General features: G+C 40.0%; 1 protein-coding gene across 3 annotated transcripts in view; it reads left to right on the forward strand.

The window, feature by feature from the left end:
- The first annotated feature begins 262 nt into the window (after positions 1-262).
- The window catches only part of mylk4b (myosin light chain kinase family, member 4b), a 34,830-nt gene continuing 8,208 nt past the window's right edge, over positions 263-26,884 (forward strand). The window contains exons 1-2 of one of the 3 annotated variants that reach the window (XM_085138066.1): positions 263-545; positions 7,452-7,704. In XM_085138066.1, the coding sequence (XP_084994192.1) occupies positions 487-545; positions 7,452-7,704 (312 nt within the window). In that variant the 5' untranslated portion in view covers positions 263-486. Of the gene's footprint in view, positions 546-7,451; positions 7,705-10,134; positions 12,155-23,947; positions 26,396-26,884 lie in introns of those variants that run through there. The other 2 variants (XM_085138067.1, XM_085138065.1) reach the window with 2 other exon arrangements.

Genomic DNA, 26,884 nt, shown 5'->3' on the forward strand with positions numbered 1-26,884 from the left:
CAGTCTGTATCCTTGCTCCCTCCCTCTTTTGACCTCTTGCTTCCCCCCACTCTGTCTCTCTCAGTCTATCATCCCTCCTCTTGCAGACACACATGGCACTCTGGCATTCCGCTCATTCCATTATAATAAGCCACATTCCCTGGAACACTTCCTCCACTCTCTCACTGCTTGTGGTCCCTGAGTCCCAGAGCAGACACCCCCCCCCCCCTCCCTCACACCCTCTTTTTCCCTCACCCGCCCTCCTCTGGTGCTTATCCCGGGGCGGCTGTGGCTCCCGGCGCAGATAGCGACAAGCAGCCAGAGCTTCCCATTGAGTTATCTGTCCTCATCTGTCAGTCTGTCAGTCACATTTGGTCACTCCGTCCTAGCTGCTCCGTATATGTAGAGAAGTAAAAAAATAAAAGCAACACATCCAGTATCTGGTGAAGAAAACGAAAACCAGTGGAGGAAGAGAGGCAACCTGGAGACACGGACTCCATCACACCCATGAAAGACATGGGAGGAAAGGAAAAGAAGATTTTGGTGATTGCAAATGTGCACCCAGGGTGAGTGTTGTTTCCTTACCACTGCAGGATTTTCCGTGGAGAAAGGTGGAAAATCCTTCACCGCTGTCATATTCTAATCCCTGAGTTAAATAGTAAAAGAAACATTTTTGATAGTGACTACTTTTGTTAATGACAAGAAATGCAAAGCAACATTAAACTTGCATGATGACCGTGTTTTGAATTCTAACACCTCTTCTCCTGTGGGATCGTTTGCACCAAGTGCAAGATGCCGCTTGTCCAGTTACCCTTATGCTGCATGCATGTGAGACAGATTTACTCTCTGGGAAGCTTTGGCTTAAAAACTATTTGAAAAAATAAAAAACAAAACCTATATTTTAAATGTAAAGTATAACAAGTCTTTATCCCAAATCTCTTTCTTACACAGTTAAAGGGTTCCCATGACTGTATTTATGTGTAACAATGCAGTAAATTGGGAACATTTGATTAATGAAGTCTACTTAACTTTGTTTCAAAGCAGAAAGCAGGTGTTCTTGGTGTGGACTAAAAAGAGAGCACTGCTTTGTTCTTGGCGAAACTGGAAAGTACACTGTGTGGAAGTTCTACGGTTACACTCTGTTACTGCCTGGGTTGCTGAGTAGTTGTCAGCACGAAGGATTGGAGGGGATGTGGGCACTGAATACGCCTAATGGGTATCAGATTAGAGTCTGCATACGTACTAGGCATGTATATATGAGAAACTGCTGTTTGATTGCACAAAGTCTAATGCAAATAAAAAAAAAATGCCGCAAATAGTTTGTGCATTTTTTGAGAAGGCAGTGCTCATATGAACTCCATGCACCTAAAACACATTTAAATACACATGTATGCATATTGTATATGGCACTTGCAATGGAATGTCGGGGTTGACTGGGCTCAGTAACAAATTGGCTTCAACCTCAGAGAACCTCCACAGTCCGATGGCAGATCACACCTTGGCTTTAACTGTGATGAAAGCGTGTTGACAAGCTAAAAAGGAGAGAATGTCGAGTTTAGATGGAGAAAAATAAACCTGCTGATCACTTGATATCATAGTGTTGGGCGGTCAACTCTTTTAATTTGATGCCTGTTCATTTGTACTGACCGCTGCCCCTTGAGTGCCCCCTCTAATTAAGCAAGTGTGGACTGGGATTCAGGTTCAGCATTGCTGTTTCATTTTATTAGTGATCAGCACTGGTGTTGAGTAGCACGTCCTTTAACTGAGGAAATTTAAAAAGCTATGCTTTTTTAAATACTGTATTTTTTTTAAAAATATATTATATATACATATTATAGCCTGTTTTTATTCATTCATTTGGTGTGAGAGAAGGCACAAATATGGTTGATTATGGATGACAATATTCCCTAATATTCTATTCTCCATATAGACACACAGACACCTCCCCCACATTCCTGTGGTTTATAGGCTTTGATGGCTGTTTCCATGCAGCTACTAAACCAGGACAGCAGAGGCCCCAGAGAGAAAGATAGCAACCTGGGATTGAAGACTGTCCATTCCAAGCCACCACCCCACCCCCATTTGAGCCGACTGGCACAAGGCCTTCTATTCTGGCCTAACACTTAAAACAGGTCTCTCATTTGCCCTATTGGTGTTTCTGTGTCATGCCTGCATGATAAAAACACGGCCCAACAGAGCTAGGCCTTAGGTTACCTCCACATGGCTGCATGGGTACTTCCTGCATACACAAATGCATCCACATGTGGACACAATGCAAGCCAACGGAAGTGGAGCCGACTTTGTGTCTCCTCGCCCCACTTAATGTTATCTTAGTTAAGTGTGACTACAAAGTGTGTGTAACTAGCAGCAGATAATTTCTAGATCTGCATTTGAAAATTTGCCACAAGAAACACTGATTGTGCAGAATCTGTTCACTGTGACTCAAATCTGTACACGGTGCTCTATTTGGAAAAAGTTGATTAATTCTCCTTCCTGTGCTCCAGTCTTTGAGCTGAAAGGAACCCAAACCTATGTTTGTATTGGACACTATAAAAAGAAAGGTATCCATGTTTTTTTTAAAGGCATCCATGTTTTTTAAAGGCGTCCATGTCAGATCTACACTTCACTGCTAAACACATTTTACCTGATTGTAAAAGTGGCTATATATAGATATCCTAAAGCAGAGCTTCCCAAATTGTGGGGCCCACCCCCTAGGGCTGGGCACAGAGCCATTGCGGGGGGGGGGTATGAAAAGGGAAAAAAAAACCCCGCTTGGACACTGCTAGCACGGGGCGCCCACACAAACGCAAAGCAGGAGATGAAGCATCGCTGAATATGTTTCCAAACCAACTTCATTCTAAGCCAAAGACTAAAAAATATGGTGACGCATATCTTCCCTTTGGTTTCACCTGCACAAGTACCTGGGCTCTTCAAATCACAGACAAACAGTATCCCACATTCTTGATTTTTAGTTCACAAACACTTGTTGTGATGGCTAACTACTCCTGACATTTTGGAGATGTTAGCTCTTTATACAGTAAAGTTACAGCAGGATACAAATAATATCAGGCTGATCCTGCCACGATTTGTTCCCTTAGTTCAAATCACGAACAAACAGTATCCCACAACTGTTTATGTTTTTTTAAACCCATTTTGCACAGAGAGGCATTTTTTGAAAAATGTATTGATAGCAATGTTGAACATTATTACACAGAAGTAAAAAAACAACAACACGTAAAATAATCACACCATGACGCCTCTGCCTTTGTAAATGGAGGGACAAAACTGCGTGCGTATATGTAAGCGTGTAAAACCTGCAGATAGTCAGATTAACAGTAACAGTATTTTGTCTCTGTCTGCCATTCTGCAATTCATCTCATGTAAACAATAACGTGGCGCACAGCGTGACGTGAAAAAAGGCACAGACCTTTGACGTTGCGTGACAAACTCTGTATTCCTCATCCACACGTAAACGCAAAAAAGGAGTTTTAAAAAACCTCCGTTTTCGGTGATTCGAAACGCCGTTTACGTGTGGACGAAACAGCTGCGTTTTCAAAAATACCCGTGTAGGGTAGTTTACTAAATGTTTGAGGTGTGAAATAAACCGCACTGGAGCAAAATATGGGTGTGTGTGGTTGGAGGATGTGTTTGTACATTTCTCTTGTAAAACAAAGGGGGGTCTAGCAGAAAAAGTTTGGGAACCGCTGTCCTAAAGTATGTTATTCCACTAAGGTTATTTATGAATGACCCTGTTAGTGCTTTACAGTGACGGGCAACATTTGTGCTGTGGCAATCATTTGAGAAGGCATAAAAGACAGGGAGGAGTGTTTTACTGCCACCTGTTGCTACTGTCTTTCATTGTGTCCCTCACTTTGATTCTTTTCAGTGTCTCCAGCTTGTACTTTGTAAAATTAACCTGTTACAATAAACCTACAGCTGTGTATAGACACAGAGTTTGGCAACAATCCCTAACACAAAGATATAGTTTCACCTGAAAAACACCTCATTTCTGTCTCCTCCTGCTAGTATTGGTATCATACATATATTAAAACTTTTTAAAAATTCCTTCAGCCACTATGGACAGTTAATCTGAATAGATTTTTCAGATCTATAGCTTGGGTTTCAAAGGCAGGTTTGGACATTGATGTCTCCTGTTATTACTGTACCCTTGTGGCCAACTTGGCATCATAGGGGGTTTTGAAAGATGCCAACAGTTTTCTGGTGCTCATCTAAACATACACTTGAGGCTTCAAACAGTCCCGAGGGTCTTCATGATTCATTGCTACTTTAAGAGTTATGAGACACATGCAGTTCGTCCTGTCGGTTACACGGAAGGATTAGGATGGAGAAGACAGATAGGAACCCCCCTGCCATTTTATAGAGAGGGATTACTAAATGTCGCCAAGCTAAGCAAACATACACAAACTACAGCAGTGCTTGGACATGCTCACTGCCAGGGGGTACATGAAACAGCCGCATACCCATCCACAATGCCTTTATGTAATGGGCGGCTAAAACAACAACTGGAATGAGTCAAAGCGACCACAATGGAAAGCAAACTAATCAGTTTTAATTTCTGTCCACCTGGCAACAAGCCTTTGTTGCCTCCTAATGGTTTTACCAAGGGAGGTTTTTTCCATATCTGGTGATAGCGCGCCCCTTGACCTTCACCCTGCACTACAGAGAACCCAAAATAAAGCCCTATAAAATAAACGACCCAAGGGTCAGCCTGTCTGACAGAGCAAACAGGACAGGCAAGGGCTGTGGGCCGTCTCAGCACCAGCTGACAGTCAAAACAGGCCCTCTTCAAGATAAATTTGAAGCCACAGGAAGGGCAGTTGGCAGTGTGTCTCACAGTGAGTGGCAGAAATAGTTCTTAGCTTTTAGGCTTGCACTCAATTAGTAATATGTAAATTTCACAATGTTCTGCTCATAGGGACTAAAAACCTAATATATTTATGGATTTAGCCACATGGACTCCCCAACAAAACTTGTTTTTAAGCATCACTCAAGGATAAAATAGGATGAAATTTGTAAAAGGAAGTCATGGTTTACTGACAAATAAAGTGGTGGACATGTTTTCTTTTACCATATGCACTGTGTGTGGTCACACCTGATTAAAAAGTCATTGTGAAAGCTGGTTCCATGAATCAGTATTATGAAGAACATGGGGAATTTTTCTGTATTCAGCTAAGCAGGAACAAAGTCTCCCTTTCCTTCCTTTCAAGATGTTTTAAATACTTCTTATTTTTTTAAAAAAAAAGAGCTACAGACATCTTTATTTACATATTATGTTTTCATTGATTCATCACATGTGACTCTTTTCTTTCTTTCTCCTTGACTGAGTTTAAGTAAAGTACTAACAATGTCAGGTCACGGGACATTTTGACAATTCAAATACTTTGCTGCCTATAAATAGAGTGAGCTACAAAATACTATGAAGCCAGATATGCCTTGTGGCAGCCAGAGGCATAGCTTGTAAATAATTGCACTTTATAGGATGTTGGTTTTGAGAAGCGCCTCAGCAAAAGGCTGCAGGTATAGGATGTTGTCCATTGTTTGCATGAACTGCAGTTATGCTTTGTGTTCCACCTGCTAACTGCCATCCTCATCACGAGTAGATAAATAGAGTCATTTAGTCAAATAAGTGCAATGCAGTTATTTGGGGTTTTTTTTTTAATAGTGATGTTGATCTATTTTGCCTCTAACTGTTAATGATCGTTTGCAAATTAGTATTCACACAAATGTTCTACGACGTGTCTCATTGAAAGTTCTTGGAGAAGGGAGTACAACTTACAAGTGCACTTTAAAAGTGACATGTTATTTTCCTGCAATTCTACACATGCAAACTTTGTTCAAACATTTTCACACTTTCATCTACCTCTAAGTTTAAATTATCAATTTACCACAAACCAATTCAAAGGTGAACACAGAAATAAAAGAAAACAATTATACAGTTTAAATATATCCCCACTGTTAACAAATCACCAAATGTAAAAAAACAAGGAAAAAAAAAAAAAGGTCAATATAAGAAGCAGTGACAGGTGCATCCATGGCCACTCTGTTGGTTCACTGAAGCTGAAATCCTACCCCGAGAAAGCCTCTGATGCTGAGGAACAGCTCTGGCTATTACACACAGGTTGCATTAGAGGCTTATGCACCATGCTGAAACTGCAGCCACTCTCTGGCCTCTGTAATTGTCAAGAAGAGCTGGAACATTTACACTCTAGAGGTATAAATATCCCCAGTGATCTTCCATGACTCCCCTAGAGGCTCAACAGGTAGAGCACAGCAGAAAGCCAGCTGTCGCTAGCAGGCGTCAGAGTGGATTTCTCCACCACATCATCAGTCATCTCATTTGGATCAGACATACTGCTTCTCACTGGAGGCCTGGATCAAAGCGTATGGGATGTGCAGCTATTTCAACAGTGTAGATTAGAGCGAGCAAGAGTATATTGCTAATACTAAGGTATCAATCATTTTGATATTACTTGTGGCATTACTACAGGGAAAGCAATTTTCAAATCACTGAACAGAACTGCTGTCTGTCAGTTTATATTTACATGATCTTGGCATCATAAGTTTTCAGTTATCTAGAGTCACAGTGGTAACGTTTTGTGTCCACCTTGGCTCAGTTCTAATTCTGAATTTCTTTTTTAATCATATTCCCTGATGGATGATTTTAACATGATATTTTAAACGTCCAAAGTGGAAGCAAAGGCTTCAGATTGATTTTTTTCTTTACTTTAGATGAAAAGTGTTCAAACAATTTGAAGCCATAAAAATACTAATAAAGGACAAGACAGAGTATTGTGTGTAAAGTATTTAAAAGGCAGTGCAGTGTATTATGTGCTTCTGTCTGTCAGCTGCCCTTCAGGAAAAAAAAAACCCTTTGCCTGTTGATGAATGATTTGCGGATCCAGTAACTCATATCAGGGGGCATCAGGGAGAACAGGCATTTTAATATTTTACATTTCTCAGAGCCTCCATTAGCAAACCAGTCACTAAAGCCCCGCCCCTGCTTGCATGGTTCTGTCAGAGGTTTCTTCCTGTTAAAAGGGAGGTTTTACTTCCCACTGTTACCAAGTGCTTGCTCAAAAGGGGGTCGTGTGTTGGGGTTTTCTCTGCTTTATTCTGTGGTCTTATTCTTGCATAAGGTTGCTTGAGGTGACTGTTGTTGTGGTTTGGACCTATATAAATACAACTTAATTTAATTGAACTATAATTTTACCTGTATGTGGTTTCAAATTTGATTTTCATTGATGTTTGTCTCTCAGGAGGTGGTGAGGAATGAGATCCAGGTTATTATTGTCTTTACTTTACAATATAATGAATGCTAAGATGACTGCTGTTGTGATTTAAAGCTATACAAATATAAACTGAACTGAATCTTTTTGTGTTGATTTCTAAGACTAATGATTTTAACAGCAGATGTTATCAAGTGGGTTCACGATTGGTTGTCATAATTTCAGGTCGGAGAAAAAGACTCCCTGTAACGAGTCCCTTTCTGCTAATAAAAATGGAAAACCTCCTCCATCAGCTGTACCACCACCGATACCCATGTCTCCCATTGTTGAAAAGATGGAGGGATTGAAGGCCATCCGCAACCGCAGCAACAGCCTCCGCCTGGGCCGCTTGGCCTTCTACCGACACCTGGAGAAGGTGGAGACCATGCGCTGTTTCTGGGAGCTCAAACATGTGGAGCTGGAGGGAAGAAACCAACAGGTAATATGCACTCATTTTACACTCCTCGCTGTTATTGTTCACACATTACACTGAGGTTTGTGATCGGGTGAATCACTGATCTGGATTTGGATCACTCAGTGTTGTTTTATTTAACACTAATCGGCTATTCAACACTAAAAGGTTCTCTATTCACTCCTGACTCAACTGACAATTAAATATCAGCTTCTCAGACACTATTCTAGTTCACAGCGCCTCGTAGAAGGCGTAGCATGCATTGACTGGGGTTGGCATGCAAAAGGCCTTGATAGGTGGAGTACAGCAAGCTCACTAGAGGGCGCTGCAGGTCTATTTAATTTTTTTATTGCTCACTCGAACCTCCTCAACTCTGCCCGTCTATCATACATACAGTACATAAAAACACACACTGAAATGAATTTGGCTCTTCACAGGATACAGCTCCAGTTGCCACAAGATGGCAGCCCTGGACTACTTTGCTCTGCTCATTTAGAAAGTGGATACATACTTCTAGGATTGATCGCTTTATGAATATGAGCTACAGTCAATGTCCATATGCTTGCTTCTAAGTCAATCTTAGTTTGTCAAAATTATTTTTTAACTTTAATAACTTGTTATGGTAACACTTTATAATAACTACACACTATAAAGCATTATTAACGTATTAGTAAAGGCTTCATTCATTATTTACAAAGCAGCCTTTTTAAAAAGCGGCAGACTGTTGTGTGTGTCACCGAGGCAAGTGGTTGAAGTCCACATGTAAAGAAATGATTTGTGTTTATTTACATTGTACAGCACTAAAATGCAAAAGTCCTCCTCCCGCCATCATTTGTCTATTCCAGCTGTGTGCTAAACTCTTTTAGGTGCTGAAAAGAGGCTACATCAGTGCATTACACAAGCAAGAGGACAGACAACACAGACGAGGGATAAAATGCGAAAAATTAGTGTGCCAGGACAACTTATAACTAATAAAATGTAAAAGAATAATAACAAAAATGCACCAGGGAGAGAAAGAAGGATCATGAAGTACAGGTGAACTCAATAAGACTCTAACAGGGGCATCAAAAAGAATGAGGGAAAACAATAAAAACACTGAAAATCAGCTCAGCTCAGTAAGGCAAATATAAAAGGAACACAGTAGGCACGACAAAAAAGAGTAAAAGTAAGAAACAATGAACTAAGACGTTATGACAGAAGCCCAGGCTGTGAGAACTGCATGGCAATTTTTGGCAAGACTAACAGAGTATAGAAAATCTGATAATGTACACTAACTAATGATGCCTGTTATATTTTATATGTCACATTTTAAATCTTAGTTGGCAATTTGGTGATAATGGCAACATTATTGCTGCCAGTTTTTGCTTTTCTCAGGAGAATATTATTACACACACACACGCAGGCCTAAAATGGCTTTTATGTTTATACCAGCTTAAACTTTTTGGAGCCAGTTTAAAGGTAATAAATGACAGATTAAGAATACACTATACCTGTAGAATCTACACACAACAATGCTCCACAAAGCACTGTCTCTTAGGAACAACTACATGTTGTCGTAATATCGCAGGCTAGTTTCCAGATCCACCAGCATCGTTACCTAATGCTGACCCTTCTGCCCCTGATCTGTTTGTGCAGAGGTTCTCCTCATATTCCCACTGGGGAATGTTTGTCCTCCCAGGGTTCCTGCTGAGCAACATTTATGACCACTTAACCCCCCCCCCAGCTGTTGTTGCTTGTTAAATCAAACTTGCCTTAGAGTGCTGCAGTGAAGAATCTTCAATATTATGTGAACACCTGTAAAGTCCTTTGTCTTTTTGAAAAGGTTTATTCTACACTTTTGTCACACTGATGAAGTAAATTAGTTTTGACAAAGAGGACAAGAAAAAGTCTCAATATGTCTTAAAGAAACATTTAGAAGCACCAAAGTAAAATATTCTTAAGTCTGGAGTCTTAATGCTGGAGCTAAAAACAGAAAAAGCTGAAAACATGAAAAAAGCAAAATAAAACTTTACACAAAAAAACAAACATTAACATGTTCCACTATCACTGTACAACTCACCAGATCTATAAAGACAAATCTATAAAGATAGGCAAGCATGTGAAGTCTTTTGTATTTCTTTCTCCTCTTTTCAAAGTGAAATTAGGGTGCGATCGTGGCTCAAGAGTTGACAGTTCGTCTTGTAATCGGAAGGTTGCCAGTTCGAGCCCCGGCTCGGACAGTCTTGGTTGTTGTGTCCTTGGGCAAGACACTTCACCTACCACCTAGTGGTGTTGGCCAGAGGGGCCGATGGTGCGATATGGCAGCCTTGCTTCTGTCAGTCTGCCCCAGAGCAGCTACAACTGTAGCCTCCTCCAGTGTGTAAATGTGAGAGTGAATGAATAGTGGAATTGTAAAGTGCTATGACAGTCTTGAAAAGTGCTATATAATGCAATCCATTATTATATTATTAATACAAATTCAGAATTTTACACATTAAATAAGTGCACCCTTACTGCTTCCTGAAGAATTAAAATCATAAATAGCAGCCAGGTGCTGTGATACAATACACACGGTTGACTGATCAACAGCGAGTGTGAGCAGCGCTATAAAATTCTTGGCAGTTTGCTGAAGCATTCAGGTGTGTTAACACAATGCTACAGTCTTTGCAGGAGTTCACATCCCAGCAACTTCACCCAAAGTCAGCAAAAAACACAGGAGCTAAATCTCAAAATCTCTCTGCAGGCAGATGGGCAATCCCCCGAGTGGAGTGGGCAGCAAACTCTGCTGCACCATAAAACCACCTTTAGCGTGTTATGTTAAAGTTCATGACAGTAAAATAAGAAAGAGTCAGAACAATTCAGTTCCTTCCAATTTTTATTTATAACGGCAAATCACAACAACAGTCACCCCAAAGTGCTTTACACGGTAAAGACCCTGAAATTATACAGAGAGATATTATTGTAGGGTACAAACATGCGTGGTTTGTTTGGAAGGGTTGCCTGGAGACAGCCTCTTCTCTCTAAAAAGAACACGGTAACATGGCCTAGGTTTGCAAAGTTGTATCTGAACAAACCACAAGACTTCAGGAACAATGTCCTTTGGACAAATAAGACCAAAGTAGAAATGTCTGACCATAACGCAGAGTGACACCAAACAGCAGCACAAACACCTCGTGCTAACTGTCAAGCCTTAATGGTGGGGCTTTTTTGCAGTAACGGGACCAGAGCACCTTGCCGTCAAGAAAATTACCATAAACTCATCTGTATACCAAAGTATTCTAGAGTCAGTTGTGAGGTGTTGCTTTTCTGACAACTGAAACTTTGTCACAACTGGTCATAAGACAGAACAAGGTTCCTATGCACGGCAGCAAATCAGCAGCAGAAGGAAAAAGGAAAAACTCAAGATGTTGCGATGGCCCGGTCAAAGTCCAGACCTCAATCTGACTGAAATGGTGTAGTTGAACCTTAAGGGAGCTGTGCATAAACAAATAATAAAGTGATACGGAGAAGTTATTGTTGCGAAATGTGGTGATCCAAGCTAGTGAACACACTTTTCATAGGACTACGTAGAGTTCCATACAAATATTCCTTTTTACGTGACCTCCAATAATTAATACACAATATTACCTTAAAAAGAAGGTCCCCTTTCCCCCATCTTTGACTCACTATGGACACCATAATGCACTTATAAAGACTTCAGCTTCAGCTCTTGTGTTAATGTCACCTGTGCTGTTGAAGAGAACACAAATTTAGCACCACTCAGTTGCAGGAGTTTGTTTCCAGTCATGCATGCTTGTGTAACTGTTTGCCATAAGGTGTGTCTGCAGTGATGCATGCACTTGTCTTTGCCTATATGTGAGGCTTAAGTAGGAAAAAGCGGCTGCCTGGGAGGCAGACTAAAGGGGGCTCAAACATGCATGAAGTGCTGTGTCTGAAGTTAAAGGATACCACAGGGGTCTCACTGACATGCCTGCAGCAGCAGCAGGGACAGCAGCAGGCATCTGATTCTGCGTACAGCAACGACACCCTGAACCCTACACCACCTGTCCCCTTCTCGTCTCAGAGACAGCGTGTTCTCTCCTTTTAGGTCCTGTGGTGGGAGGTAGGGAGGAAGCCGGGTGGAGGGTGAATGGGTGGCTCGACTCCACAGAAACCCTGTCCTCTTCTGATACCGCTGCAAGCAAACGATTTAGCATTACATGATACAGGAGCCTAGCTATTTCATAAATAAGGCCTGCTGCCTCTTCCCTTGTCAACATCTTGTTGCCAGCCACCCAAGCCAGCAAAGAGCCTGAAATAAGACGGACAGCCCGTGCAGGCAGACAGCGGGGACAGGAAGAGGAAGAGGAAGGCTTCCATCATGGAGAACTTCCTAAGGGATAAAGATCTTTGGATCTTAGGCAGTGTGTGTCTGGTGGCCACTTTTCTGTGGCGACGGCTGTGGAAATTATTCTCCACAAAGAAGAGAAGAAAGACTACATCATCTTCAGATGCAGAGGTAACAGAGTGAGACAGTAGTTTAGGTCAATGCAGCTGTGCTACATCTGCACAGGTGAATATGGGAGCATGCATGAGGGTCACTCAATCTAAACAGCCCAAGTGTAAACAGTAAGAAATATAGAAATGGGGAAATCTGGCATCGCTCATGTTGTGGAATATGTTAGAGCCTGACAAGCTGCAGCTCTCTATTAAGCAGAAATTAAGTAACGGATGTTGTCACATTATCACTCAGAGGGATGCTGTCTAGATGCCAGAGTGATGCAATCTGATTCTGAGATTCTGTTTGAAACTGTTAGTGGTGATTGTTGCTTTGACCACGTCTGTCCTGTAAAAGAAATTCTTATATCAATTAACCTCCAGGTAAAATAAAAGTGAAATGAAAAAGAGAAACAAATTAGTTTTAATGATGATTTGAATAAACACCACAGTAATTAATGTGCATTAGTTAACTTTTATTTTGCACAAACTGATTTTCTGGACTTTCAGATGATTGGCAAAATTTCTGTTAATAATAAAATAACAGATTCTGTTTAATAATGTGCAGCACTGGCACCTATATGGATTAATGAGAAATGAGAAAGGCCTCCATGCTAAAAGAGCACACATGCACACACTTTGGTGGCTTGTGATAGCAGTAGCCATTGGCACTGCGTGCAGGTATTTTGATTATCATATCTTTGCAATGAAGATCCTAAAATATCTCAGCTCAGCTATGCTGGTGTTATCTGTTGGTAGTGTCGGATTTCACTCCAAGAAGAAGAGTTGTGTTTCTGATCATGTGAACGTGATCCGCTGACTTGACTGATGAGGTCCGTTTTATAGACGGTAACTGTAAAGTGGCAGTAAGACTAATCAGCTCAGTTATCTCTGGCATCACTGACATTTTTCATCTGCACTGAGGTTGAACTGCTGACGCCCAGTCAACATGCTGCTTTAATGAAACCCAACAACAACAATAGTTGAGGCATGTGAAGCCACATTTCATGCCTCTGAACGCAACGTGTGAGTGTCAGTGGAAAACATAACGTCATCATACATGCGTCAAACACATGTCACCAGGAGTGACATCTATATTGATATCCAACTGCACTTAACGCCACCACTCCATGCAGACAAGCCTATGCCCTCCACACTTAAGCCTACTGTGTCCAGTAAGCCAGTTTATTATGTTAACATAATCCAGCAGGAAGTAAATGTGACCCACTCCCCATAAAGCTGGGTGCTGTGGTGCTTCGGCAGTTAATGTCTGTCAGTATCAGCTTAATCGTTTTATTGCTCTGTCTTCTTCTCCTCACACTGACCGACTACCGTTAGATTTATAGCTCTGCTTATCATTTCTACTACTGTCACAGCAACATTCAGGGTTTTTAAAGTGATTCGTAGCCTGTAGGTGCAGCGGGTTAATCCTGTTTAAAAGAAATCTGTCCATGGTGTTAAAGCAAGACAGCCCTCCGCAGAATCGAAAATATCACTGCACACCTGAATGACATTCAAGCTTTAGGAAAAGCCTTTGTTAAAACAAACTCCATTGTTTTTTCTAAACTATTGCAATGGTCCATTCTTGCCAAAGTTCACTAATTTAAACGCAATGCTTGTCTTTAACGTTGTGTTTGCACAAAAAAACAGCCAGCCGAACAAAATAATAAATAATAAAATAATAGCTACATAAACAGGGTGTATCAAAAAGAATCATGTGATTTCAAAAGGCAAAACTAAAAGTAATGGACAGAAGCTTGCAGTAAATTTTAAAACAAATGGCTGAATGTGACGTTTTACATCCAAAACTTACACTGTTCTCAAGTCATTGTGGCCCACTCTGGATGCACGGCATATGTCCATACTATAGCCAAACTCATCTCATACTTCTGCAAGCAAGTCTGGAGTCACTGTAGCCACCGCTACAGTGACTCTCAGAATCAGATTGCATCACTCAGCGAAACTTATGACTCCTTTCTCGCGGTTCGTGATTCGATCGTTACCGGTGAACCCGATTAAAGTACTTTAAATGTTGGAGGATTCTTTTTCATAGACTCTATATTAAGTGTACAGTGTGTAAAATGTCACCACCCAATGTCAGTAGATTGCTGATTGCAGTAAGTTATGTTTTCTTTCTGTGAAAGATCCACAACAGACTCGACCACTCGTTCATGCTTTCAGCATACTTTTATTAACTGCAGTTGCTGTTGCACACAACTCGGCTATAGCTCTGCAGATCACTGCCAGACACACACCAACAACAACCACAACAGTCAGTAAGCATAGACGCTAAATGCGAGGCGAGATTGTGGATACTTTTGGAGTTCGATGCAAGTAAACGAATCAATGAATTTCACCTTTGTCCAATAACACTGATACTAAGGACATTGAGAACTTTTCTGTTGGTAAGCACTTCCATTTTTGCTGCTGTGTTTTAAGTGGTCGCTTAGTCTAAGAATAAACTCTTGCTTGATGTAAGAATGTAATCAAACTGTGTGATTTTTGTAACATTCGACAGAGCAATGCTGGAGGAGGAGAAAGACAGAATGAGAAAGAGATGATAAAAATATACATGTACACATGTTCAATCAAGATATATATAGTTTGAAAGTGCAATCTGTGATCTTTAAATTAAAAGTAACTTATGAGACATATGACACCAGGATAGCTGTGATAGTACTCAGGATGGTCACATTTCTCATCCTGTTAACATTTTGTCACCTCATTGTCAGATCTTGCTGTCACTTACAGACAGGTGTGCGTAACTAAGCAAGAGATGCACGTACAGTCTTTTGCATTCTATTTAACATTAAAGGACTAGTGTTGGGACTGAAATGGGGGGAAAGCCTTCATCTAGTCTTCAACTGGAGTGTGGAAAAAAGCCTGTTTAACACAACTTTTTTCTTTTGTTAAATTTTCTATTAAACAACAGTGTGAGAGCATGAGACACAAAGAAGAAGGCTGTGTCACACACCACAAACTGAAGAGTCACCACACTGGCAATGTTTTTTTCCCTTCTCTTGCATCATTGATAGTACAAAATTGCCTCAGCAGGGAGGCATTTAATTGTGTTAATTAAGTCAAAGTGTTCAAATGTGTACATTTATGTAACTCAGCTCTTTTATCATACTGACTGCCGCAAAGACTCAAGGTGGTTTTACACGACAAGCCCCATTCTCTCAAACATTGAAGAGTCCAGGGATCAGCTTTTATGGGTTGAATGTCTTAAAAGACTTTTACAAAAGCAAATTTCAGCTACAATATGCTTGGCTAATGCAATTATGAAATTCCAAATAAATTTGTATAAATATTGACGTGACAGATCAGTTGTAGCTGATATAATAGGCAAATAAGTTAAATAATTACCATGACTTTCATGCATTCATCCATCCATCCTCTTCCGGTTATCCAATTCAGGATCACCGGGGAGGCTGGAACTAATCAAATCCAGTATTGTAAGTTTACAATCAAAACCAGTCGACTGAATTTGATAAGATCATTTGAACCGTGGGTTTTTGTATGAGGCTTGTGAAGAGTAAACTGCAGCTTGTGTTAATACATGTGAGTATGACTAATGTGAGAAGGGTTTCTCCAGCTTCAGATTCTCACACTCACATAGCTCAGATAAAATTAGCACACATGCAAATACACGAGGGATAGAGAAGAGCCCCTAATGGTTTGAGTCTCACAGTCATCACATGACACAATGAAAAAACACAAAGAAAGACATTTGGGTATAAAATGGGTTTTGGTGAAACATACCCGTCCTTTTAATTCTTATTTTCTACTCAGAAGTAGACTTTTTTCCCCAGTTGTTTACTTTTCATTGTCAACAAACATAAATAAATAGACATTGCTACGGGCAAAACTTTGTGTCAATGCAGAGCTCCAAAAGGAGTAATTTCCGTATCCTTTTTCTTTCCTGTTGTATCGCTCTAACACAATGATGATCACTGTATTTCTTTGTTTATTCCTTTTACCTTTTATATTTAAATGTTGAGAAATTTCAGGGTTTATGGTGTTATCATCAAAAAATGGTGCTGATGTGTTAAACAATTTTAGGTTTAAATTTCATTAGCGTCACTATCAGTAGATGGTAATATTGTTGGCATATACATAGAAGTGTGAGTTTATTGTACTTTGAAGTTTGAACTGGAGAAATCTAATTATTCTTCATCTGGTTATCAAAAAGAGTTTTCTCAATGAAGGCTAGTAAGTAATCAAATTGTTTCAGTACTATGTATTTACTTTATGTGGGCTGACCCACATGTTTATTTTGTTGGAAACACTCACTAGTTCATATTTGGCACAGTCACAACTACCAGAGCCATCTGAAAGATCTTTGGCAAGTGTTCTCATAGAGTGTATATTATTGATGCTAACTGCTTATTAATGCTAAGTGACAGACTGAACAAATACAGACTTTAACTCACCAGAACCGAAGCCCAGACGTCCTCAGCGATCTGTATACGACAGCAGGCTGTATTATTTCTAAAATAATGCTACAAAAAGCTTCGAAATGCACCACCATTGACATTTTAGCAAAGAGGTTCAGTACAGTGACCTGATCTAATCACTGGTGGACTGTTAGCACTGCAGTCTCGTTAAGAAAGCTTTGCTGTGCCTGCATGGGTTTGCAGCTCTCCAGTAAATATCATTGATATGTGATGTACAGTCAGTGTTGGGGAGTAACGGAATACATGTACAAAATATGAGTAACTGTATTCCGTTACAGTTACCGTTTAAAAAGGTGGTATTTAGAATACAGTTACTTTGTTGAAATAAATGGATTACAGGGCGGTACTTCCCTGTTTCATATTGTCGCGGGTCAGGACTGTTTGGGTTTTGTTTGACAGCTATGTTCTGTTGTTCCAGGCGGCAGCGTTACGATTGCCATGGTTACAGGGTGACGCTCTCTCTCTGCTGTTTCCTGGGTGAGAGAGGCCTTTTTGTTGTTGTTGTGCTAAGCTAATAGGCAGAATGCTACAGGTATAGCTCTAAAGAATGTAGCATCATAGGCAGTGTGCAGGGAGAATGGACCGCCATACCTGTTATGTGTCTGTGAGCGCGAGGAGGGAGAAAAAGGAAAAGTACGAGCTGTCATCGATTAAAAATGGGAGCTGGAAGCATGTAAATATAATAATAACCACTGCAGCCAAGAAGAGTGCCTGACGAGCCCAGTTGTAAGTAAGCTATTAAGACTCGACTTTACACCGTGTTCGTGTTTTCCTCCAAAAACAATATGTTCCTTGGAGCAGCCTTTCAACGCCTCTCTCCGTCTCTCGCAAGCAAAGTTGACCCAGACAACAATGTAAAGCTATTTTTTCGGCTACGAGCCCGACACAGAACCCGCCGTATTAGTCAGAGGTCCCTTTACTAGGAGCCGCGGACCTTCAGTAACAGTAATAAATCACAGCAATAGTTGTAAACAGCATGATAATATATTAAGTAATCCAAAGTATTCAGAATACTTTACTCTCATTGAGTAACGTAACGGAATACGTTACAGAATACATTTTGGGGCATGTATTCTGTAATCTGTAATAGAATACATTTTAAAAGTAACCTTCCCAACACTGTGTACAGTGTGCAGAAAACTTTCATTGATTTATGCCAAAAATATACAGTACTGAACAAAAGACTTGAGGCAGACCACACAGAGTCGGGAACAAAATCACTTAGAAAGAAATCACATAATAGCCTAATTTGTTATGTGAGCTTCAGTGGATTTTTCTTTGTGCGTAGGCTCTGACTCAGGTATTTGGCACCGATTCATTTGGAAAACTTGCTTGACCAGGCCTTAAGTCTGAAGCGAAAAAATACTTTGAATGAGAGAAAATGCTACTAAAACATTCAAGTCATTTTTCATTATTGTCTTTGGGATCATTTGGATTTGTCGACACATTAGCAGATTAAAGAATAGTAGTTAAAACAACAGCAAACAAGACAGCTTCCCAGCAGTCTTTAAAGCAGGCAGATTTAGAACAACCACTGAAACCTGTCCAAAAAACACAAAAACCTTCATTTGTTAGCCCACATAACCCGATTAGTTTTTTTTAAACTAGTTTATAAAGTCAACATATGTTTATTTTTTCTATTTTTTCTTTACCTGAGAGTCAAAACAGTGAGTAGTCACACTGAGGCAGTCATTATTGAGATAAACAGAGTGGTGCTACTGTGGTGCTTACAGTAGCAATATAAATTACATATACAACAATTATTCTATATCTATATCTAAGGGCATTTTCAGTAAAAACTGGACATTTTGCAGAGCTTTTAGACTGATTAACAGTAGGTGTGTTGCTCTTCTTAAAATAGCAAATGAGTCAGTTTAAAAAATTCCTATTTTAATTTAGTTTGCAGCAGAGCACCAGCAGAGAGAGAAGCATCATCTTAATTAGGCTGCTTTATAAAGGATGCATTGGGATGTAAAGTGCAGCATGTAATGAATGGACAAGTAAAATGAGTGTTCATGGGCTCATTATAGCTATTTAATTAAATCAACTAATCAAATATGCTAAGCACTTTAATAGAAAATGCTATGCATGTAAAATATGCTGAAAGCGGCAAAAACAAAATTAGCTAATGTTAGTAAGAGAATGCCAGCCAGCATGGAATTTCATCTCTCAGTAAAACAGATATGCGATTGGACGCTGTGTTTATGTCACCATGTACAGCAGATCTTCCATGGCAAGCACTGACTATTTGGATTTGTGCAATTAAATGTTTGTACAGGGGCATTAGGTCAGGGGTCACAGTAACCAGGGAACAGCTGGGTGCTACACTCTGACAACATGCTTTTGTTTCCAGATTCCCAAGTAGTCAACAGTTGTGTGCATAGACCAGAGACAGTCTATGGCAGAGCCGTCCATGATGGGTCTGTGATCACAGACTTCCATCTAGTGGCAAGAAGATCAAAGTGCAAAATACTTGATTTTAAAATACAGTCACCAGACTTATTTTTACAAAGTGTAATTATACGATATGATGCTGTAATTAAGTATCGTATAAAGATTGTGAATAACCTCTGACCTCTCCTTCTAGGTTAATAGATTCATCTGAAGGTCTTTCAATACTATATAGAGCTATTTAAAAGTATGTTACTGCCCTTGTTTTGTCTAAGGAATTATGTCAAAAAATTATGTCACATATATTAAAATAGTTTTCAACAGAGCAAATAACAAAATCCTGCACTTTGTGCTAATTTTTACCAAAAAAATCAACAAAGAAAGCAAAATGAATAGACACAAATTACAATGCTGTTCTGTTAAAAGTAAATACTGCCCAGAGAGTGAGCTGATTTGGTGGACGTCTGTGTGCAGTGCTTCTTGTTACATTGTTATATGTTACTTTAAACTAGTACCTAAAAGACTATTATAGAATGATAGTGTTGCACATCCTGACCAGATCACTACAGATTATAGAAACCCATTAACATATATCTACGGCAACAGATTTAGGAAGAAGTATTTAAGTGTTTCTCTTTCACCATTTGTTTTTTAAATCACAGCACTTACTTTGATTGCTGTCAGACACATTTATGTACCGTTGCAAACATGCAGCTTCTACTCTGTTCAATTCTGTTCATGAGTTAGGTATTGTGGAGGTCTATCTGAAAATGATGGTGTTGCATCGTAACATTTCCCAGATGTGACAATGTGATGAGATTGGATTGGACATAAATAGCAAATCTCTTCAGGAATGTGCACGTCTATACATTTTCAACTTCTCACTTTTAGGGTGAGGGTCACAAGTAGGGTTTCATTTGTCAGGGGTACATGCTGTGAAAAAAACACATGAAAAGCAAAAATGCTTGGTGATAATGCACGGAATGACTTCACTTCAGACTGTGCCAAACAACCCATTTGTATTGAAACCATCTCTGGACGTATGATGTATCAGATTTGCTGCTTTTGCATGTTTTGGGGCATTGAAACAAAAATATGTGTCGGCTTAACCTTTTAGATCCTATCTTGCAAAATTGTCTCTGCGTGGCCCTAAGCTAATAGTTAGTGTATAATAAGCCTTAAATATCCAATGATTTTGTTTCAATTTTATATGTAGAATATTTCCTTCTATAAACACTCAAAGTATCCCAAAGTAAGAAGTAGCCGAAAAAATATTGCGGAGGATGCTCTAGGGGTCTCCAGATATCCCAAGTGCATCAACTTGGTTATTGAATTACCTGTAAATACCAGAAGTGTCTCTGGTTTGTGCCTGTGGACTGTGTCTATCTGCATGTTTGCATGAAAATGAGCCCGAGCCCATTGCCAGCACTTAAGAAAGTGTGATTTCTGTACGAGAAAAGTTTTGATATAATAAATCTAAACCATTAGCTTTTAGTTTAGCATAAAATGGAATGTGATACAGTTTTGATATTTGACATTTGTGTGATATCACTCAGGGTTATGCATTCATGCTGTTTAGCATGTAACACATCCGCATGCTTATCCTCGCCACCCCCTGCACCACAAACACGCTTCACATACACACAAACTTTTCTGATGTAATAAAGCACCTCTGTTCTATGAAGAGAATTTTTTCCTGTCCCACTGAGCTCTGATGCTGCTGAGAGCTAAATCTACCATCTAGTTATCATGGCAGCTAAACTGTGGAAAGAACAGACTGTCATCGGCCAGTGGTGACACATGCAGGTTTGACAGATAGCAGCAGGTGGAGCTGCGGAGATAATATGTGCACTTGTTCCTGTTGGCATCTACTCGCCAGACTTATATGGTCTATCAACAACGGAACAATCCTGTCATTAAACGCAAAATGTTACATAACCTCCTCACCTCTGCTGAACAGATCACTACAGCTTTGCATGGTGCAGGTTTAGCAAAACTTTAGTTTCAAATTGACTCATGTTGCTCCCAACGACTAAATCTCTAATAGGAAACTGTAAGGAAAAAGTGTAGATAGTGCAAAATATGTTGAAATTTTCTATTTCAAATGTACAACTATGAAGAGACGGTATCTTGGGTTTGCATACTTTGGCTGGCATGCAGGGCTGAAATAGCTTGTATCAGGGTTTTTCCAGAATTTCAAAGTAAAACCTCTAAGAAAATAAAACTTTTAAATTAGTGTAAAGCTAACTCACAAAAAGTGTGTGCAATAGCTTTCTGTTGCACTTTCTAATTGTTCAAACTCCATTCATTCACACTTGTGCATTTAGTCACACAGTTGGGCAGCCACCATGTGTACTCTCTCTCTCCAGAGATCTAATGAAAGGTGAAAATGTAAAAATGAAGTCTGTGTGAAGAGTGTGCATGTGGTTCGTTACTGTTCAGGTCAAGCACACTGCTGGGTTGATGAGGATCCCCTCTCTGAATGCAACTATCTTTGGTCTCAGCAAGGTTGCGTGGTGTGAGTCATATTCATGGTATGGTGAATCTTATGTGGTTAGGGATGCCATTTGGGAGGGAAACCCTGGATTATCCAGGGGTCCCAAAGCGGGACCAGCGCCCTGGAACATGCCAAAGCTCAAAGAGCCGTCACTGAGCTGTTGTCGGTGGGTCCAAAATGTCTCGTCTGTATCCCTTCCCTTCCTGGTCTAATCATTTGGATAGGAGGCACCAATTTAATCCACAACCCCTACTTCTTCCTATGTCTTTTAAAACACTCGTCTACCTGACCCAAACTGCTTTTCAAGCATATCAATTTGACACAAAATATAGAAAAGGCATGCATGAATCTACTGACACATGCACATTTATATTTTGCTGTCATTTCGAGAAACTGAAAACACATTTTAGACCATTTTTTGTGTTCTAGTTTATAAATAAGCAAGCCTAGGAAAAAATGTTTGTCTCAAAAATATGAAAAAATGCATCACTTAAGTAAATTACCTACTTACCATGTCCCTCTTATTTCAGCTTTCCCTCGCCAAGCTACAGCATTGTTAAATATGGACTAGGTTTACCACAACAGCAGCCATCCCAAGGCGTGCATTTGTTATGTGTGACACAGTCTATAATTGTGGCTCTGGGAGTGATAATGGATTACTGGAAAGCCCACAGCAGTAGAATAAGCATTATAAATTGTCTGTGTCTTCCTGCTGAGTAATTCTATATGCGGTGAGAGTGGCTAGGCTGCGTCAGCCTCATTCCCAAACTGTGCAACTATACCACACAGCCTCTCGTGTTACCATGTAACCTTTTCTGACTAGGGATTTCAGAGCTTGTCTGACAGAGTACAGTTAAACCTTCCACCAGACCAATCTACCAGCACTCTGCTCCGACCCTACTGGCTCTTTGTAGTGTGGAGTCTGTGTGGAGATTTATTTAGCCATCTACTGTATCACAATTTGTCCCCACAAAAGGTAGTTGTTATGGAGTATGCAGTGATTCAGAGCTGATGCTGATATAAGGAAATAAAGAAGTAGGGAAAAGGAGGATACATTCATATAAAATAGTGTACTGTTACTCCTTTTTTACTTATATATTTCTAAAACAAGCACAAGATACTTTTGAGTATATGACAGTATAATATAATCTAAATAATAAAATAATTTTTTGTTGTAGCAGTATTGTTTTGATCGGTGAAGCAATTGTTGTTGCCTGTGAGAAAATTGTTTAATGCTGTTAAAATGTATCTGGTCTGATTTTTTTTTTTTTTTTGTTACACAAATAGTAGCTTTGAAAAAGATAAAGGTTTTACACAGTGCAATTATGACCACAGAGCAGCATATCACATTTGATGTTTATTTCATATAAAATATCATGGCATTCCTATTTGAGTATTCTCAAATGTAAATCAAAAAGACTGCAGTAGCAGGAAATGTCTGTGTAACCTCTTCTTCCTTTAGAAACAATAAACACTCTCCATGGTGGCACGGCAGCAACTCACTGAGCTTGGGTGAAGCAAGGATCTTTGAAGGAGAGAAAGAGGAACCAAAAAAGACAGCTCCTGAAAATAATAATTTTTCCTGAGATGCAGTGTTTTTGTGTGTATGTAGCATTTTAATGGCAGCAATTCTTTTGAGTCATTACATGTGTGTATTTGTCTGTCTGTGTGTGTGTGTGTTTCCTATAGGTCATTGTTTAGTGGCTATGGCTAAGTGCAAAACTTTCTGAAGTTTTTCAAAAGAGATGCTTGAGATCTGTGCTAACTTGCTGTATCATATATAGTACTGAAGTTTAACAAAAGTATTCATATAGTCAGAGCATCTTGCTTTAAAATGAACACCCGGTGTACATAGAACATATTTTAATTAATTAAAGACAACAAAAAATTAAGAAAGCAGGAGAAAGAATAGTGGCCTTGCCATCTGACATGTTAACTAAAGTGTCATTCATCAACAAATCCTGACTAGATTTTCTTTAACTAGAGATTTTTGAAATTGTTTTCACACAGTGACTTTTGATCACCCAGTTCTTCCCTGAGTCCAAGTTATCCGCAAAACTCCTGAGAAATACCTTTATGGAACAGGCCGTTGATACAGAGACATAAAAACCTCTTTGTGGTTGAATCTGTGGTGTTTAGTTTGTGGTGTTTCAAGTGCAAAACTATGGTGGCCCTGTGAGGCCAAATGTACTGCACCTTCAGAAAGCACCACCAAATGTGAAAATGTTCCAAAAGCACATAAAACACACATCAGAAGTTGGATAAAATAGAAGAGAACTATTAAAAAAATGTCAAAAAGCACAACAGAAGTGTTTTGGGGGAAACAAAACTGTGACGGACCAGCTCCTGAAGTGACAGAAACCAAAACACTGCACTGAGATAGTGAAGGCATGAAGGAGAGGATTCATCAGTGCTGTGAAGGAGGATAAAGATGAATGCACAATATCTTCCCTCTTCTTCCTCCTTCACAGCACTGCTGAATCCTCAGATGGAGATGGAAAAGATGGAAGACATTGTGCATTCATCTTTTTCTCCCTCATATAGTATTTTTGTCATGTTTTATGATTATTTTTTTGTGAGCTTGGGCTGCATTTTTTTCTACGTCCTTTGTGTTTTATACAACTTCTGTTGCATTTTATGTAATTTTGCAGTTGTTTTTCTTATAATTTCAGGTGTTTTCTTAAACAGTTTGACCTCTTAGGGCCACCGTACAAAGCAATTGCTTGAAAAAGCTACAAAAAACAGATTTTTCTATATGTTTACTTGCAATAATCCACTTTAGCATGAGGTCTGTTTCTGAAGTTTCACTGAATATCATTTTAGACCCTGACTAATTACAGTATTTTATCTTTGATTAATGTCAAACAGAGGCTTTGCAATAATCTTTATAAAGCAGTTCGGTGTGAAAACACTTTTGCCGGATTACTGATCTCCTTCAGTAAGGAAACATGTATTTCAACCATATGTTTTGCATTCTGTCTGCACTTGCACCGTGTCCTTTATCATTCTCACCTTCAATAGCAAATAGCCACTGGGGATACAAGTGTTAACCCTGACAGCTGGTGAGCTGTCCGTACTTGGGAACAGCATGAGGAGCAGAGTATAGGTCAGGTTTTTCCGTTGTTGACAAATGGGTGCTAGTATATAGGCGCCAGCGCTTTGTCGCTCAGCCTACTCCAGATAGACTGTACTGAGATGTGGAAAAGTTTGAGGTCAATGTGCAGAGTCACGTCTCAGTAGGTGGGCCTGTTCATGAATATGAACTCGTGTGTCAGTGACAGTGTGTATGTCTGTCCTCTTTAATTCTGTACAGCAACACATGTGCAGGAAGTTTCCTCTCCCACAATCCCCCTCTCCTCTGCATCAACAGTTCTTAGGTGTCAGCTGGATCACCTGTGTCCCGTTGTCTTTGTGTCCCTCACGGTGTGTGGACAGCAGGCTTATATTGGGAACCTCGGAAGTTCTTTCCACTTGGTGGCCTCCAGAGGAAACCAAACCCTTTTAACTTTTACTCAACTTCTGTCTTTGAACAGTGTGTGCTCAGGATTAGTGAGCTGTAAAATAAATGATGACTTTTAAACTTAATGAACAGCAAATAAGAAAATCTTTAATATTCATATTTAACCATAAATACAATCAAAATAACTCAAAAATGCAGCAATACACTGCAGAAAGATAGAAAACAGTCTGCTAAATAGTCAGAATGGTCGTGATTTGGTAAAAATTTAAATCCTTTCTGCTCCTCTGAGTGAAACAAGTCAGGTATAAAAAGCGATAAAATGATAATCTCAGTCCTCTTTAATTAGTAACTTTTGTACCACTTCGCACGTGCTGGCATCCCTCTTTCAATCTTGTTACAATGTGAAAAACAAAATGAAAATGTGATTAATGGTGTAATGTGACTAAACCTGCTGAAAAATGGCACGGGCTCTTCAGGTTTAGAGATGTTATGCTTTTCTTTATTGGCCCTAAACTATATTTGTTTATCTTACTTTTTACAGCATCATATTTAGTTCAGCATTCTTGGGATTCTAACACCCGACTGAAGGGCTTTTGAAGTATCTCAAATGTCGCATAGCGACCCTCCCCAGCATCCCCCGCTGTACACTCGAGCCCTCAGCTCTTATCACTGGCCACCGAGTCCCTTACGTCCACAGGGGTGTTGCACTGTAATTGGGAGAACAGCCATTTGCTATTCTTAAAACTCAGCTCGGTGGTGAAGGATTGGAAGAGAGCAATCTGTTGTCCCTCCAGTCCTTTTAACTTGTCTGCAGCTTTGTCTGGCACTATGTTTTTTGTGCTAGTTGAGACTTTGTGAGAGTAACTGGACTTTAGATTAAATAAACGCTTTTTATTAGAAGCCACATTTAAGTCAATCATGAACTCCAGCCTTGTTAACTCTTTAGCCAAGGTCTATGATCCAAACCCTCTTCACGGGCAGAAGCCAGGTGGAAGGAAGCTTTCTCTAAATGGATCAGAAAAGTCTCAGGCTGCTTCTTCCTCTTCTTCATCATCATCCTCTTGCTCTCCTCATGATGTTGCCCTGCGATCTGTGGAAAGTCGAATGGACTTCCTGAGCTCTCAGATGGAGTGTTTGCTCAACATGCAACAGACTGTCTTGATCAAGCTGGATGGCCTGTCGCAGGATGTCAGGGGTATGGGTTTGGATCTAGCTTCAATACGTGAAGAAAGCCATGGAAAAAGACGTGGGTCTGGGGTAGAAGCAGTATGCAGGGAGCTGCATGGAACTGTGGAGAGGGCCAGCGAGCACATGGAGAGTCAGGGACGCAGGTTGGAGGGGGTGGAGAAACTGGTGGAGGGCACCCAGCAGGTGATAAGCTTCATCGGTGAGGTGGTAAAGAGCTCCAGGTTGGTGGAGCTTCTGTTCAAACAGCCTGGACGGAAAGCCAACAGGAAGGTGAGAGGTTTAAACGACATCATGAGCAAGTTTTCCACTAGAATCTAGCGAAAGCACTTTTAAAGTTCCATCATTTTTATCTGCATTTTGAACATGGCAGTGAAAGTGAATGGTCTCACTGTATAGTGAGCATGGTTGAATTGGTATCCTCTTGACTGAATGTATTCATATTGTGTATATGTGACAGTTCAAATAACATTTAAATGGCAATGTTTTTTAAAACTCTGCCGTTTAACTCCTGTGAGTTTAGCTATGACTCCTATGTGGCTGGTCTTGGCTCTGCTGTGCCTGCTGTAATGTTAAGTGATTTACCATTGAGACTGTGATCGGCCTCCGAGGTGTAAATGATTAATGTCACATTGGTTATCTTTCCCAGACCACGTCTTTATCAGCTTGCAGTGCAGCTGCACAGCTTCAGTTCAAATTCTTAATAGTTCTTAATGCCATGATTTATTAGAGAGACTCACGCCCTAGTGCTGTAACCAAATA

This window comes from Neolamprologus multifasciatus, chromosome 17, assembly GCF_963576455.1.
Source record: "Neolamprologus multifasciatus chromosome 17, fNeoMul1.2, whole genome shotgun sequence".
Lineage (NCBI taxonomy): Eukaryota > Metazoa > Chordata > Actinopteri > Cichliformes > Cichlidae > Neolamprologus > Neolamprologus multifasciatus.